Genomic DNA, 16,654 nt, shown 5'->3' with positions numbered 1-16,654 from the left:
TCATGTCAATGTATGGCAAAACCAATACAATATTGTAAAATAATTAGCCTCCAATTAAAAGAAATAAATTTATATTGAAAAAAGACTTGTTTTTATTACTCAACTGTCACATTTAGCTGTTTCTTCATTTGTTGTATATGCTCTTACGACCATTTCCAAAAGCTTAAAATTAAATTTTCACCCATTTTGCTGGCTAGCATGTACACAGAGCTTCTCATCTCATCATGCCAGGAGTTGACGTTCTTTCTTTACCTTCTGATGTAAAGCAAATGCTAACCACTGTGTCTGAACTTGTGTCCCACCCCATCCGCAGCACAACAGCCTCCAGATGGCCTTTATCCTCTGCTCCCCTGGGAGTTGCTGCAGTACCTGGGTGCACACCTGGAGGTCCAGCTCGCTGCTACTGGAGTGGCAATAGGTAGCAATACACCTGTGCTCCCTCCTCCCCAAAGCTTCATCTGGCCCCTTGTGGCCCCTTTTCAACTTCTGTCTTGTGGCATCTGCAATGAACACTTAAGACATGTGGCTCTTTAATAGATATGAGAGCCTGAGGAGTAAGTTGCCCTCACTTAGCTGGCACTTAAAACTAAGGGTTAATGCCTCAGTTTCTTGCCTCATATGGCCCTGGCAAATACTTCCAAAACATCTCATGATTCATGTGGAATAGTTCTCACACTGAACCTGAAGGGCACTGCTGGACGTAGGGAAGTGGTGGGGGGGAGGGTGGAGAATCGAGATGAGGAAGGGACTGAGCTCACCTGGGTGAAGCTGCAGGTTCTCAGACTTCCCATGTGGGGAGAGTGGTCCAGCTACCTGTTCAGACAGTTCAAAGATGATTGTTCTTGAACATAAAGAGGTTTTGAAGTTTTGCATATAGTTACCTTTTAAAAGAATTCTTCATTACTGAAATTGAGTATCAAGAGTGCTAAGTAGTTTCAGTTGTGTCCGACTCTATGGGACCCTATGGACTGTAGCCAGCCAGGCTCCTCTATCCATGGGATCTTCCAGGCAAGAATACCGGGGTGGGATGCCATTTCCTACTTCAGGAGATCTTCCTGACCTAGGGATCAAACCCACTTCTCTTATGGCTCCTGCACTGGCAGGCATGTTCTTTACCACTAGTGCCACCTGAGAAGCCAAACGAGTATCCGAGGAAAGAGGACAAATGCTATACACAGTGTTATTACACTGTTACTGCATCCAGTTTAGAGAAAGTGTTTCTTCTTTAACTCAAGACCTAAAACTTATGCAGCATGGTCTCAGGTAGAAAGAGAATGCTCCTCTCTTGTTTTTGCACCAGCAAGTAGCATGTGCATGATTCTCCAACAACACTTGCTCTCAGGGAGAGGCCCTGGCGAGAGCGTCTGACTCTGGCAGACTCTGGCAAGAAGAGGCAAACACAGGAGGTGAGTCGTTCCCCATAGAGTTGAGCTGACCATCCCGGGGCAATCTCTCTGAAACAAGTCAGCTATATTCATAATCTGAAATTAAGCACAAGTAACCTTAGTTTGCATAAAATAATCAGTACATTTAAAAAACAAGCAGAATGCAATATTGTAAAGCAATTATCCTTCAATTAAAAACAAAAACAGAGAATCAAGATACAAATGGCCCAGTAGGAAAAGTATGGATTATACAGAGGTTCTGATCCTTAACATAAACTGGCTCCTACAAATCAACTAAAAAAAAAAACCCAAAAACCCTTGCACACCATAAGAACTGCCAAGTAAAACACATCAAATGAGAAAGTAAAATGACCACAAACACATGAAAACATATACAGCACCACCAGACAGGATACTTATTTGACTGACAGGGACTCATTTTTTATTGCCAGTGTTCTCAGGTTTCCAGGAACAGCCTCTCCACTCCGCCCTGTGCCCTTCCGAGGATGGAGTACCCAAAGCTTCACCCCAGCACAGCTGAGCCCCAGGCAGGCTGTGCGTATGAACGTGCTCCTGTGAGGAGGCTCATGGTAGCGGGCTGAGAGGGTGCTGACAGAGCCTGTGAGGACAAGCTGTCCCCACCTGCTGTGTGACACAATTGTTAAAACATGCAGAAGAATATATGGAACAGACTAAAAGTCTAATTTATTAAGTACAAAAGCTGATTATAAAAGTATATGACTGACCTAATTTTGTAGAAGTGTTTTTAAAGAAAAAAAAATAAACCTGGAAAGGATTTACATCAAATACTAACACACTGTCATTAAACGAGAGGTAGGATTATGGGAGATTTAAATTTTATTCTTTATACTTTAATGTGCTTTGTAGATTTTATGCTGCAGCATAAATGCTTCTATATTCAGCAAAGAAAAATGCATAATAAAATACCTGCTTTTTGGGGTAATTTAAAAAATCTTTTCACACATTTCAAATGGCAGAATTACAAACAGTCCATAACTTTTATTAACATATTGATATAAAAATTTTTTCTGACATACAGAATTCCCAGAGAGTAATTTTAAAACATTTTAATGCTTCTTAAAATCTTAATTTACAAGACGTATCTTACTGCCACTTACCTTTCAATACAAAAATTTTACAATGCCTGTTGCTATAAAATGACAACATAAAGGGCTGGGTGGTTCCTCTCCTACAGGCCATTCTGTTATGAGGAATATCCATTAGTCCACTGCTAGAACCTCTGTATGTCAAACAATAAGTTACACATGTTATATACATAATTACACAAGGACTGTTCAGTTCCAGTATGTTCTTACATACCACACTGCATACCAAGAGCTACTGAGCACGAGCTACTTGTAGCCGAGAGTTAGATGTGAGAGTCAGCCCAGTCAGCCAGGCCTTTTTGGCGGAGAATTTTAAATGGTAAAGAATTAACAACTGTTAGGCACTGATTCAGGTTAATTCCAGAAAAACCTGGCTGTTTCTAGGAAGCATGTGATTCGTAAACTTTCTGACCTGCAGTCCCTGACAGTTCGTAACACATTTTTTATTAGTGATACAAAAATACTCTGTCTTAGATTCCAGCTTCACTTCAAATTCTTAGAAGTATCTAAAGGATTTCACGTTCTCTGATTTATATTTACTATAATATTATATCACTCAGTTTAGTCGAGTTCAAATAAAATAAGTGAACATGATTTGGCCAAATTTTACAGGCACACAACTCATGATGCAACAGTGGCTGGCAAAGTTCTCGGGCCCTGGGCTGTACCACCACACATGTAAACCTCAGCCCACCGGTGAGTCCACATCTGCTGATGTGTAATAAAAACAGTAACTCAGTACACTTTTGGACAGTGAGAAGATCCTATACTGTGGTCATGAAAATCAGCACTTCAGCTGAATAGCAACAAGCCAGAAATGCAGAAAGAGGTTTAAAACTCAGCGTTCCTTTATCTTTCTGAAACAGCTGCTCACCTGATGGACCCTGTCGAGGGTTAGAGATGACACAGGCAGGCAGGCGGCATACCAATGTTCAGAGAGGAAGTGTGTGTGCATGAGCCTGGTCTGAGGCCCAAAGCAGGTCGGGGGTGGGGAAGAGGGGGCCAGGCCAGGATCATGCCCTGCCCACCAGCCTTTCTGTATTTTGCTCTTCCCTGTGAATCAGAACTGAAGCAGCTGTCCCTGGGCCTCAAATTCCTTCTCGCATAAATTCTAAGTATGACCTTGTCATCTGAAATGGTATAGTTGAATTTTTAAAATCGAGAACTGAATTTTTAGCCTAAAAAAAGTGCAAACTCATAATACAGCAGAGGACTACACCTACAGCACCTGCAGTGCCCGCACCAGGCTTCTTTCCCAGTCACACCATCTGTTGCAATACTGACATTCATGTTTCTGTAAATGTTCCAGATGATTAAAAGGTTTTGAGTAATTCAGGAAGTGGTTTCTAGAATGAGATGGGTATGTAAGCGCATGGGTGGGGCCCTGTGCTCAGGAGCCTGGGGTCCTCTCCCCAGGGGCTGCAGACGTACCCCAGCCCCTCCAATGGCTCATGAGGCCCCTCTGGGGCTGGTGCTGAGCAAGCTCACGTGCTGTAGGCCACACAAGTGGGGTCCAGCTGGTCGGGGCTGAGTGGGCTCACGTGTTGTAGGCCACGCAGGTGGGGTCCAGCTGGTCGGGGCTGAGCGGGCTCACATGTTGTAGGCCACGTAGATGGGGTCCAGCTGGTCAGCTAGGAAGCCATCGCGCAGGTGCATGCGCTGCTTCTCCCCACGGGAGTTGATGGGGATGACACCCGGGTCCACGATGACCACCACGCCCACCACCAGGTGGTGCTCCTCCAGCACCACGTTTGTCACCAGGGCCACCAGGTCCAGCGCGTCCTGCTCCAGCCCGTCCAGCTCCACCACCACCACCAGCAGGTTGGTCCAGGTGAACACAGCGCTGCAGGTAGAAGGCGAATGGTGTCACATGGGGCTGGGCAATGGCTTCAGGGGCCAAGGACACACAGGAAATGATGCCAGGCAAAGACCACTGAAACATACTTAAGCAGGTTTACTGACGTCATCCTCTGCTCAAGTCAGTTACAATTCAAAGGTTTGGCTAAGTGTGTTTTATTGGAATATCTACTCTAATTAAAGTTCTCTCTAAGAATCAAGACAAATCTGACAAAAAATGGTCCACTGGAGGACCCATCCTCTTTAGCATTCTTGCCTAGAGAACCCTAGGGACAATATGAAAAGGCAAAAATACATGACACCAGAAGATGAGCCCCTCCAGGTCGGAAGGTGTCTAATACGGGGAAGAGCTACTGGGGAAGAACAGAGGGCAATTACTAAGAGTTCCAGAAAGAATAAAGCAGCGGGCCAAAGTGGAAATGAAGCTCAGTTGTGGATGTGTCTGGTGGTGAAAGTAACGTCTGATGAAAGAACAATATTGCATAGAGACCCGGAATGTTAGATCCATGAATCAAGGTAAATTGGAAGTGGTCCAGCAGGAGATGGCAAGAGTGAACACTGACACCGTAGGAATCGGCAAACTAAAAGGGAGGGGAATGGGTGAATTTAATTCAGATGACCACCATATCTACTACTGTGGGCCAGAATCCCTTAGAAGAAATGGAGTAGTCTTCATAGTCAGCCAAAGAATTCGAATGCAGTTGTCGTTCAGTCACTAAGTTGTGTCCAGCTCTTTGTGACCCCTTGCACTGCAGTACAGCAGGCTTCCCTGTCCTTCACTATCTCCCAGCATTTGCTCAAACTCATGTCTATTGAGTTCGTGATGCCATCTAACCATCTCACCCTCTGCCACCCTCTTCTCCTTCTGCCCTTAATCTTTCCCAGCATCAGGGTCTTTTCTAATGACTTGTTCTTTGCATCAGGTTTAAAAACCATAGTTGTGACTATACAGACCTTTGTCGGCTTTCCTTCAAAGGAGGAAGCATCTGTTACTGCTTCTATTTTTCCCCTCTGATTTGCCATGAACTGATGGGACCAGATGGGTTAGGGTTAGGAGGAGAGTGAAGAAGCTGGCTTAAAACTCAATATTTAAAAAACTAAGATCATGGCATCTGGTCCCATGACTTCATGGCAAATGGAAGGGGGAAAAGTGGAAACAGTAACAGACTATATTTTCTTGGGCTCCAAAATCATAGCAGCCGTGAAACCAAAAGACACTTGCATCTTGGAAGAAAAGCTATGCTAAACCTAGACAGCATATTAAAAAGCAGAGACATTGCTTTGCCAAGAAAGGTCTGTATAGTCAAAGCTATGGTTTTTCCAGTAGTTGTACATCAATGTGAGAGTTAGACCATAAAGAAGGCTGAGCACCAAAGAATTGATGCTTTCTAACTGTGGTGCTGGAAAAGACTCTAGCGAGTTCCTTGGACAGCAAGGAGATCAAACCAGACAATCCTAAAGGAAATCAACCCTCAATACTCAGTGTGATATAGTTAACTTCAGCCAGTTTGATAAGTAGTCCAAGGCCCCTCAGGGATAAAGTCTGAATTCTTTACCTTAGCAGTCATGTAGGCACCGTGTTAATAATTATATAGCAACAACATCTTGCTTAAAGGCATGCTTTCCTCCTCAACAGGAACTCGTTCCTTCTGGCTAATCTCGAACTAAAGTTATCTCAGGATGCCTTGGAAAAGGGTCTGGTGGAACTTTTACAGTCTTGAGATATTCTTTTTACCTAAGCAGCCAACTGAAAAGTATATAATTTTCTGCTCAAGTTAACAACGTGGGGACTCTCTCTACCCACTTCTGATGTCTATGTCGGAAGTCTTCTCTGCCCCTTTTCAATAAACTCTATTTCCTCACTGCAAGCCTCAAGTGGTCTCTATTATCTGCCTGGTTTGGTGAGGGAATTTTTCTTCTCACAAGAGCCGTGAGCTCAAGTACAGCCTACACTCTGAGGCTACATCACATCAGAACTGGTTTCAACTGGAAGGACTGATGCTGAAGCTGAAACTCCAATATTTTGGCCATCTGATGTGAAGAGCTCACTCAATGAAAAAAGACACTGATGCTGGGAAAGAACGAGGGCAGGAGGAGAAAGGGGCTACAGAGGACAAGATGGTTGGATGACATCACTGACTCAAGGGACGTGAGTGTGAGAGATAGTGGAGGACAGAGAAGCCTGGCATGCTGCAGTCCATGGGGTCACAAACAGTTGGATTCAACCTAGCAACTGAATAACAAGAATCAAGAATATTATTTGATATTGAAAGCTGTACTTTTCCCACAGCAACCTCCCTCCAAAGTGAGGAAATCATGCGTCTTGACCATTTAAATTAGGAAATCCATGCAAATGCAGAGGTATTTCGGAGTAACTGGGGCGCTCACATTTTGCCTGTGCATTTGGGGACAGACTCTTAGTTTAAGACTGATTGAGAGAAGAAGAAAAACCAAGCAAACCCAAACAAGGGGTCTCTGGCACATGATTCACAGAGTGTGTCTGGGGTCTGCTCCTGGAGAGGAGGTGGCTGCCCATATGACCGCGCGAGAGCTGCCAGCTGGTCCCCTGGGCCCTCACCATTCAGCAATGCTCCTGTGCGCACGGATCACGGACGTCTCGATGTCGATGGGGTGGTAGCGCATGCCCCTCAGCTCCAGCGTCTCGTCCAGAGACCCCACCACGTACAGCGCATCATGTCGCTCTGCAGATGGCACAGTTCACCACCTCAGCATGGCTCCCGTGCTGAAGCCTCCTGCCGTGCGCACCCACGTGTGAAGAGTACAGAACAACTTCTACTATCTCGGAGACAAGGCAGCAGCTACAGGGGCTCCCAAAGTTCTGACTGCATCTGGCCAGCCTGCTGTGGCTGTGGACTCTGTGACCTTGGGGGAATGTATGGGGAGGCCCTGATACATGGCTGGTGAGACATGCCCATGGCTCTGCCTGGGGGGCCCAACAGCCTCCCCCAGAACCCCCACACCCTCAGCAGAGGTCAGGATCCAGGAACAGTGAAGGAAAAGGAACAACTTTCAGAGAAACCATATCAGAGCTCCTAAAGAAACCAGCTCCTGGGAAGGGGTGAGGTGAGTTGGCAGGAGGTCCCAAGACACTGCCTGTAGGGGCTCCTGGCTGTGGTAGCCCCAAGACTGGGGGTGAGCACTGCATAGGACCTCTCACCTCCGCTGGCATCGGTGAGCTCTGTCCTTCGAAGGAAGCCCAGGAAGCCAGTCCTCGCCCAAACAGTCTGGGTGTCTCCGAAACTCAGCCGGGCACTGAAGTGGTCGGCATGGAGCCCCTCTTCCCCGTAGACTGTGTAGTACCCGGTGGCATTGTGGGGGCTGCTCACCCAGATCTGGGGCCCAGAGCACAAGGGGGTCAGTCATCACAAGTGCCAGGCACTGTGTGTCCCAAGACACGGCAGCACACAGTGGGGTGGGGGTAAGGGGCTTGAAATAAGTCACAAGAGAGGCCCAGAGAGCAAAGAATTCTCTCCTTCAAACAAACCGTTCCCCTCCTAGGACCCCTGAGTGACAGTTGCAGGACTGCAGCGTACAGTTCATCGCAAAGAAAGAACTGGGAGCAACCCGCATGCACACCCAGGGGTCAGCGAGAGGTGGGGTCCCCATCCTCACCTCCCCCAGGTGCGAGTCTCCCAGGGGCCCTCTGGTCTCTGTGTGGGCGATGATGACCTTCACTCCAGGGAGAATCTGGAAGGAGAACCATGCTCGTCAGAGGGAGCGTGGCCCTCCTGACGCAAGAGCGGCAAAAACAACGCCCTTTGAAGCTGATCTCAAGGACGTGACTCATACACGGCCATGACCAGGTTCAGAACCCGACCTAAATCTGACTGAATTTTAACAGAAGTAAGAGATTTTAATAAATAAAAATAAATTGTGAATCTTAGCAAAATCATCCAGCTCCTGAGAATGAACTCTATTTTGGACATGGAGAGGGGAGGAGGGGATCTTTCCCTGAGGCCCCTGTCGGGGCTCTTGAGGCCAGGGAGTCCAAACACAGCTCGGCTGGGCCCCCACCCACCCCAGAGTTTCTGGTTCTGGAAGGAAACCTGGCCACCAAGAGGCATTCCTGCCCTCAGACTTGGGGCTCCATGCCCACCAGAGGCTGTGGAGAAGGCTGGGGAGGGTGCTTCATGTTCAGCACCCCAACCCAGGGCCTGTGGCCCCACTGGACATGGGACTGACCACCTGGCTGCTTCTGGGTACCTATTCTGTGTCCTTAGTTTCCCTGGGTGTAAAACAGGAGATGACAGTGGAGCTTTCCAGCAGGTGGGGGAGAGGCGAGGGGTCACGGAAGGCTGGTCGGGCTCTGTTCTGTTGCCCATGGGATACTGCTGAGCCTCTGACCTCCCCCCGTGTTACCAACCTGGACCCTGAGGACCCAGAGCTCTTCCCAGAACCCCAGTCCATCAGGCCCAAGTTATTGTAACAGAGAAATAACAGGGGGGGAAGTCCATCAAAACTGAGTGCAGAGCCACATGTGATTAGAAATAAAAATGTACCAGAAAGAATTAAGAACTGCTTTGAGAAAAACCACCATGTTTACAGAAAGGAAAATGCAGATTGTAGTGGGACACGTCTGTGCACCCAGGGAAGGGTGGGGGAGCCCAGGACCATCTCCAGCCCCCAGCCCCTCCCTCTGACACCTACACTCTCCCTCCTCCCCTCTGCTCCGTGAAGCTCCAGCCACACTAGCCTCTCTGTGGTCCCGGGACCTTCACACCAGCTGAGCCTGCTCCTCTTCTGGGGCCGCCCTCGGGAGGTGCACAGCCCCTACTAGCTCCTCTCCCACACTCACCTGGGCTCGTCAGTGCTGCCCCCGCTGCCCTGTCCCTCTCTGGGCACGCCCTGCCTCCTGAGAGGCAGACACGTGCACAGCGTGTGTGAGCAGGGCTAGAGGCTGTGCTGACTCCACTCTGTCGCGCATCCCCCTCAAGTCCCTCCCCCTTCACCCTGCCTGACCACTCCTGGGAGCCTTCTTCCTTCCTCCGAACCTCCCCTGGTTCTGAAGATGCCTGGTCTCCTGGGTCTATGCCTGCTGAGCCCTCATGGTGGCCCACAGTTTTTCCCTAGGTGCCCTTGGGTGGTCTCACGGCCCCACCACCTAAGCCCTTGACACAGCTCATGTGGTTGAACCAGGCCTGGACTGCTTTAATGGTGAACTGCCACTGGGGATACTGCCTAGCTGTCACCTGAGCCAGGGGAGAAGCTCTTCCAGGCCCCAGTGGGCTGCTCCAGGTGGCACCAAAGCGCCAAGGCCTCAAGACCCTGCAGTGCAGTTCCTGCAGGTCTGCATCTGAGGTCCTCCCTCTGGGCTGGAGCTCAGATGTGGACAGAAAGATGTAGAGAGTGTGTGAGCATGTACGTGTGTGCGTGTTGTATGTGAGTGTATGTGTATGGGTGTGTGAGTGTATGTGAGTGTGCATCTGTTTGTATGATGTGTATGGGTGTGTCTATATGTGGGTATGTGTAAGTGTGTCTGAGCTTGTGTGACTGTGTGAATGCATGTGAGTATGTGTGTGTATGTGTGTCTGTGTGCAAGTGTGTATGTATGTGTGTGTCTGTGAGTACATGTGTGTGTCTGTGTGAGTGTGTGTGTATGTGTATGTGTGTGTGTGTGTGTGCGCGTATGCAAGGAGGTGAGGCCAGCTGGACCTCAGGGGACATAAGCTGGAAGCCAAGCCCCACGCCACTACCTTTCCAGACTCAGTCAATGGCAGACTGTGCGGAGAGCCCCGTTCCACCAGACGTACCCTACAAACGAACAAGGGAAACAAATAAAATTGACTACACAGACAGCAATCTCTAAAGAAGGCAACTCATAAGGTAATCAGAATTGATCAGCACTGTGACGGGCAGTCCCGTGACGGCAGCCAAGCCTTTGGCCTTGGATCGTGACCTTGCTGTGACCTTGGGACAGTGACTTCAGGTGCCTGGCTCAACCAGCAGCGCTCAGGTCAGGAGCCCCTGGCCAGCTGGCCTCGCCCTCCAGGAGAGTCCACCACAGTTTCCCTCAAGCTGAATGTGAGGGTCAGAATCTGGCTCTAAAGCCGGGGGGGACCCAGGCCTCGAGGCACACACCGTGGGGCCCCCAGGACACATGTGCTGACAGGATGCCTACATCCTGCCTGGAGACGGGTCTTCCTGTTTTTTACCCATAAAAATCCCAGTGTCAAATGCTCGGTCACTCTTGGAAGGTCGGTCCCCTCCTGGTCGTGGGAACAACTGATTAAAGGAGGACATGGTGAGACTTCCCTGAAGTCCAGTGGTTAAGAATCCTCCTGCCCATGCAGGGGCCATGGGTTCAACCCCTGTTTCGGGGAGACCCCACATGCCGAGGGGCAACTAAGACCACGTGCCACAACTACTGAGCCCAAGCACCTAGAGCCTGTGCTCTGCAGAAGCCACCGCAATGAGAAGCCTGAGCACTGCAGCGAAACCCAGCACAGCGAATAAAAAATAAAACAAAATAACTTTTTTAAAAAGGAAGAACACAGTGGGCAGGGGAGGCCCAGGCTGAAGGGGGCTGGGGGCTGTTACCTGTCATGGCGCAGTGCCCTCATGTCCACATAGACAGTTGTGGGGTCTGGGCCGGCCGTGCCCTGCAAGGGGAGCAGAGGAACGTCCGCTCAAACCTCACGCCCATCGTTTCCAGGGGTGTGGCATGCACACAGGCACAGCTCCTCCCAGCCAGGGGGCGGGGCGGGGGCGGGAAGGCAACTGCTCTGCCCCCAGCAGGTGTCTGCCTTCCTCCAAACACCTACAAGACTTGCTGACATGGCGGGAAGCCTCCCCTAGCACTGAAGGGAGAGATCAAGGCAAACAATCTCACATTTCAGTCCTGACAGCTTCGATTCCCACTGGTCCCTGAGAAAACACCACCATGGGTTTGGGGGCATTTCCCTGAGCTGTGCTTGCTCAGACCTAATTCTCTTAAGGGCTGAGCACAGCGTGGCTCCTTCAGGGGCGAGGCCTCAGCAGGACGTTCAGTGATGTTCCCACTCCATTCCTCTCACTTGACACCTGACGTTGGCCCTGACAGAGGACAGCACGTCCCTTCTGTTAGACACTGAACATCAAAGTACACAGACACTCCGCCCCAACACCATTCTCTGGCGATCCCAGACAATGTCACCAACGTCTGCCCTGGAATGAAGACGGCTCTTCCTCCAGAGGCAGCAGACTGTGAATGCTAAATACTTCTGAAAATACTCTGCTTTTAAGCTCGTTTTTACAAAGGAGCAAGACCACGAGAGGCCACATGAACTCACAGAAGCACAGAGGCACCTCGAGGTCAAGGTCAAGGTCATACCTGCTCAGCCAGCTTTCCCAGCCTGTTGGGCTGACAGACACAAAGGAGGCCAGCAGAGCGAGACAGGGAAGAGACGCCACAGGAAACACAAACAGAGAGCATAGGCACGTGAGGAAGGAGCTGAGAGAGAGCAAAAGGCATCACTGCATCGAAGCGCACAGAGCAATAGCCAGGCTCCTGCTGACGTTTCCAGGAAGGAGGAGCCGGCTCCCAGACGCTGAGCGGACAGAAGGGCCGCGCATACAGCCACCAACCCCACGCCACCAGTCAAGGTGCAGTCGCACCATCGACATCAGAAGGGATCTCCCGAGGGACCCCTCCACCTCCTCCTGCTATGCAGTAAGGGTCCAAGCGAGACCTGGACGGTCAGCATCTATACTGTGGAGAGGATGTCACAGGAACACCTGGACAACAGGATGCTGATCTCCCCAGTCCAGACACGCCCTGCACCCGGCGGGCATTGGTCAGGACCGGGGCTGGGGGACGAGGGACTGTGGTTCTCCTGAGGCCTTTCCTCCCAACAACCCTGAATGTAGGAGCAGGTGCATGCAATGCATTTTAGAAAGAAGTGGGATTGAGATACCAGCCAGAAACCTGGAAAAGAGCCCCAGCCCCCTGAAGAAGCAGAACACTGCTACAGTGAGCTGTTCTGAAACTTTGTTTCCTTTTAAAAAGTAAAATACCTCAGTGTTTCAAGAATGAGTTTAGGGCAATATAAATGATCACACTCATGAATGTTTCCATTTAAAATTGCCAGATGTCTCACAAAACAATAAACTCAATCTTGCTTTGGAATATTAGCTGCATACTGTGTCCAGCTTATCAATTCCTCTCAGTAATTGTCACTGTTCAAAAACAACTGGTGCTTTTTCCAAATAAGCCTTTGTTCATCAAGAACAGAATCTCTTTTAAACAAAAATGCTCAGTTCTCAAAGCCATACTTGGAAAATCAAAAGGCTGGAGGCCAGAAGGGACCAAGGGACGGGGCGGTGCAGGGCGTGCACAGGCGCCCTGAGGAAGCCCCGCGGCCTTACCTGGAGGCAGATGGCCACATTGACCCTGCAGCCGAACGTGGTGCTCACGGCGCGCGCGGGCAGGCCCAGGTCTCTGAACAGCTTGGAGAAGGACTGTGTGAGCGCGATTCTGGGCCGCTCCTCAGCCACCACCATGCAGGTGCGCACACACGACAGGTTCACGCCCTTCATCTGCGGGAGGAGCGTGCATGCCACGCCTGTGTCTGCGCGCAAGGGCCAAACCGCACGGAGCCCCGGCCCCTGGGTTCCGTGCCTCCGCGTCCTCCGCTGCTACACTCCAGCCCCAGGCCCTGGGGACCATGAGGCCTCAGAGATCCCTCGGTACGCTCAGAGCCAGGGTCGGACCCACCCCTCATCTCCTCCCAGAAGAAGTGAGGGGCCGCTGCGGGGTGCTCCACAGGTATGTGTGGGGGTGGAGCTCACAGCGCGGGGCAGGGCCCCCAGGGAGGGTTTTCTGTTTCCAGACCCCTCTTCCCACCGGAACTGTCCCTGGGGTCTCTCCAGGCCCGCCCGCACTCACTCTGAGTGCCGCTGTCTGCGCACCCAGGCCCCGGGCACACATCTCCATCACCGAGTAGGAGCAGAACGTGACGCGCGCCTTGTACTGGCTGACGGCCCACAGCCACAGGGACACGTTGGTCTCCAGCTCCGGCGGGGGCACCAGTACCGACTGGTGTCCAGAGTAGACGCTGTGACAGCGACAGGGAGGGGTCAGCACTACACCTCACCCCTCAAGGATCTGCCCTTCCAGGCAGAGTCCGCCCCTCCTGCTCTGGTCAAGTCGGGGTTTCGGTGGAAAATGTGGGACGCAGGTCCGCCCACCAGCATTCAGGGGCCCAGGGTCTTGGTGAGGGACCCACTGTGGGCAGGGCTAGGTTCTATTCATGAAGATGGGTCCCTACTTCCCTGTCCTGGATGGAATTGGTAGTAACACAGAGTGTGCATTTAATAAAAATGCACTTCTACCCTTTAACTCCATTTCAGACCCACACTCCAGCTGCCGGCACACTCACACACACCAGCCATTCAGGGTGTATCCTCTGCTTCCTGGACCCTTAACAATATATCTTAGAGATGGGTGGGGGTGGGACTTTAGAGAAGCGGTTCAGTTAGCAGGTGGTAAGGAGTGGGTGGAGCTGTACCTGAACACCCATGGTGCACGTGCCTGTACACTCACCCTCCACTCAGCTGACATCCACCCTCCACTCACCTGCACATCCAACTTCCACTCACCTGACACCCACCTTCCACTCACCTGCACACCCACCTTCCACTCACCTGCACATCCAACTTCCACTCACCTGACACCCACCTTCCACTCACCTGCACACCCACACTCCACTCACCTGACATCCACCTTCCAATCACCTGCACACTCACCCCGCACTCACCCAACACCCACCCCCCACTCACCCGACACCCACCCTCCACTCACCTGACACCCACCCTCCACTCACCTGACATCCACCTTCCAATCACCTGCACACTCACCCCGCACTCACCCAACACCCACCCCCCACTCACCCGACACCCACCTTCCACTCACCCGACACCCACCTTCCACTCACCTGCACATCCACCCTCCACTCACCTGACACCCACCTTCCACTCACCCGACACCCACCTTCCACTCACCTGCACACACACCCTCTACTCACCTGACACCTACCTTCCACTCACCTGACACCCACCCTCCACTCACCTGACACCCACCTTCCACTCACCCGACACCCACCTTCCACTCACCTGCACACACACCCTCTACTCACCTGACACCCACCCTCCACTCATCTGCACCCCCACCCTCCACTCACCCGACACCCACCCTCCACTCACCTGACACCCACCCTCCACTCACCTGCACATCCAACTTCCACTCACCTGACATCCACCTTCCACTCACCTGCACAACCACCCTCCACTCACCTGACACCCACCCTCCACTCACCTGACACTCACCCTCCACCCCCCTGCACACCCACTCTCCATTCACCTGACACCCGCCCTCCACTCCCCTGACACCCGCCCTCCACGCCCCTGCACACCTATCCTCCACTCACCTGACACCCACCCTCCACCCCCCTGCACACCCACCCTCCATTCACCTGAAACTCACCCTCCACTCACCTGACACCCACCCTCCACCCCCCTGCACACCCACCCTCCACTCACCTGACACCCACCCTCCACTCCCCTCACACCCACCCTCCACTCACCTCACATCCACCCTCCACTCACCTGACACCCGCCCTCTACTCACCTGACACCTGCTGTCCACCCCCCTGCACACCCGCCCTCCACTCCCCTGACACCCGCCCTCCACTCACCTGCACAGACACCACAGGGCGAAGCCGAGGCCACAGTAGGGGTCGAGGCAGATGGCGATCTGCCTGGAGGGGTACAGCTCACACTGCAGCTTGATGGAGCGGCACAGGGCGCTGGTGGCCGCATGCGACATCTGAAGGAGTAAAAGCCCACATACACCAAAAACCCCCAGGAATGAACACTAAAAACCTTCTAGGCGAGACATCAGGGCGATAAAGAATTTTAACAGAGCTTTTGGTGACAGACTCATCCAAGCCAGCTGGTTGTCAAGGCCAGAGTCATGAATCAGAAAGTTTAGGTATCACCATAAAACATCAAGACATGCATTACTCTTCAGGCTAACCTAATTTTGGGGTTTACTGATATTTAACACAAGCTTTAAGGAGCAAAACTGCTGCTTCCAGCCTGGGAGGAAGCAGGGCCTGCACAGACCCGCATCAGCACTCTCTGGGTCAGGACGAGGCGGACAGGGGCTCCAGCCAGAGGACCCACCTTCACACCCGCCAGGATCCCGGTCGTTGACACGCTGAAGTCCAGGTACGCGAGCACATCCGGGGACGGGGGCCTGAAGACGCTGGCCACCTTCTTCTTGGGTATGTCATCTGTGGACCAGGAGACACGGGTGGTGTGGATGCCACTTCAGGGCTTGCAGGGAAGGGGAGACAGGACTGCCCCTGGGGACAGGGAGCTCAGAGCAGAGGTCAGGCTGCATGTGGACATGGGGAGGCCGCGTGGAGAGGACCCTCGCTAACCGCACTGAGCGTGTGGCGGCTGACAGTGGGCGTGGTGGACACGGACGGGAGAAGGCAGCCCGTGACAGCCCCCGGAAAGCTCAGAGGGGCAGAGACTGTGCTGGGTCCTGGAGCCTGTGATGAGCCAGGCTCGTTGCCATTTGTGCGCACAGCGAGCACTGAGAAGTTGGGTCAAGCTCCCTCACCCAACTTCATCACACCCCTCAGGACCACGGGGCACAGCGCTGACCGCACACAGGTGGGCACAGGTGAGGCGGGGCAGGGAGCGAGCGAGGCAACAGGATGCCTTCGAGCCCGTTTGCCCCGAGCCCAGCCCCCCTGCCACCAGCTGCCTGGGCCAGCTCCCAGTGCCTGCAGTGGTATCAAGCAGGTGGTCACGGACACTCGGTCCTAAACCTCCTCTTGTGGGCGATGCCCTGGTGGGTAAGGTGCAACGCGGAGTGATGGGGAAGGAGGGACCCTGTCTGTTCGCCAGTGGGCACCTGTGTGGTCGTGTACCCTGAATTCCCTACAGAGCCTGCTGGTCTGGGGTGTCCTGATGGGGAGGAGCTGGGACCCTCTCAGCCCTCAGGCTGACCCAACAGGCCCAGGCAGAGGGCCCATGTGACTCCTGGGGGTCCGGGAAGGGTCTGTGCTGTGGGAGCTGTCTGGTCCCCACAACTGCCCACTGCTGCGTGGGCGCTGAGTGCAGCAGGAGGCGTCTCTCTGCAGGCACATGGCCTCGGAAGGACCTCTGCCCTCCACTGGCCACCCTCTGCTCTGGGTACCCGCTTTAGGCTTGAGGTGCTGGATGGGCTGCCGGTGCCCCACTGGCCAGGCTCCTCTCACCACCGACTCAGGCTCC

At 52.4% G+C, this 16,654-nt stretch overlaps 1 protein-coding gene across 4 annotated transcripts in view; it reads right to left on the bottom strand.

Moving 5' to 3' along the window:
• Positions 1-1,554: 1,554 nt before the first annotated feature.
• DIP2A (disco interacting protein 2 homolog A) overlaps positions 1,555-16,654 on the bottom strand; it is a 121,915-nt gene continuing 106,815 nt past the window's right edge. For all 4 annotated transcript variants that reach the window (XM_010801729.4, XM_002685146.7, XM_005202121.5 and 1 more), the window contains 10 exons: positions 15,551-15,660; positions 15,061-15,191; positions 13,254-13,422; positions 12,734-12,904; positions 10,928-10,989; positions 10,084-10,141; positions 8,003-8,077; positions 7,548-7,722; positions 6,948-7,071; positions 1,555-4,355 (listed from right to left, as the gene is read on the bottom strand). In XM_010801729.4, coding sequence (XP_010800031.2) covers positions 4,103-4,355; positions 6,948-7,071; positions 7,548-7,722; positions 8,003-8,077; positions 10,084-10,141; positions 10,928-10,989; positions 12,734-12,904; positions 13,254-13,422; positions 15,061-15,191; positions 15,551-15,660 — 1,328 coding nt within the window. In that variant the 3' untranslated portion in view covers positions 1,555-4,102. The remainder of the gene's footprint in view (positions 4,356-6,947; positions 7,072-7,547; positions 7,723-8,002; positions 8,078-10,083; positions 10,142-10,927; positions 10,990-12,733; positions 12,905-13,253; positions 13,423-15,060; positions 15,192-15,550; positions 15,661-16,654) is intronic.

This window comes from Bos taurus, chromosome 1, assembly GCF_002263795.3.
Source record: "Bos taurus isolate L1 Dominette 01449 registration number 42190680 breed Hereford chromosome 1, ARS-UCD2.0, whole genome shotgun sequence".
Classification (NCBI taxonomy): domain Eukaryota; kingdom Metazoa; phylum Chordata; class Mammalia; order Artiodactyla; family Bovidae; genus Bos; species Bos taurus.
This window is presented reverse-complemented; position numbering and strand designations above follow the sequence as displayed.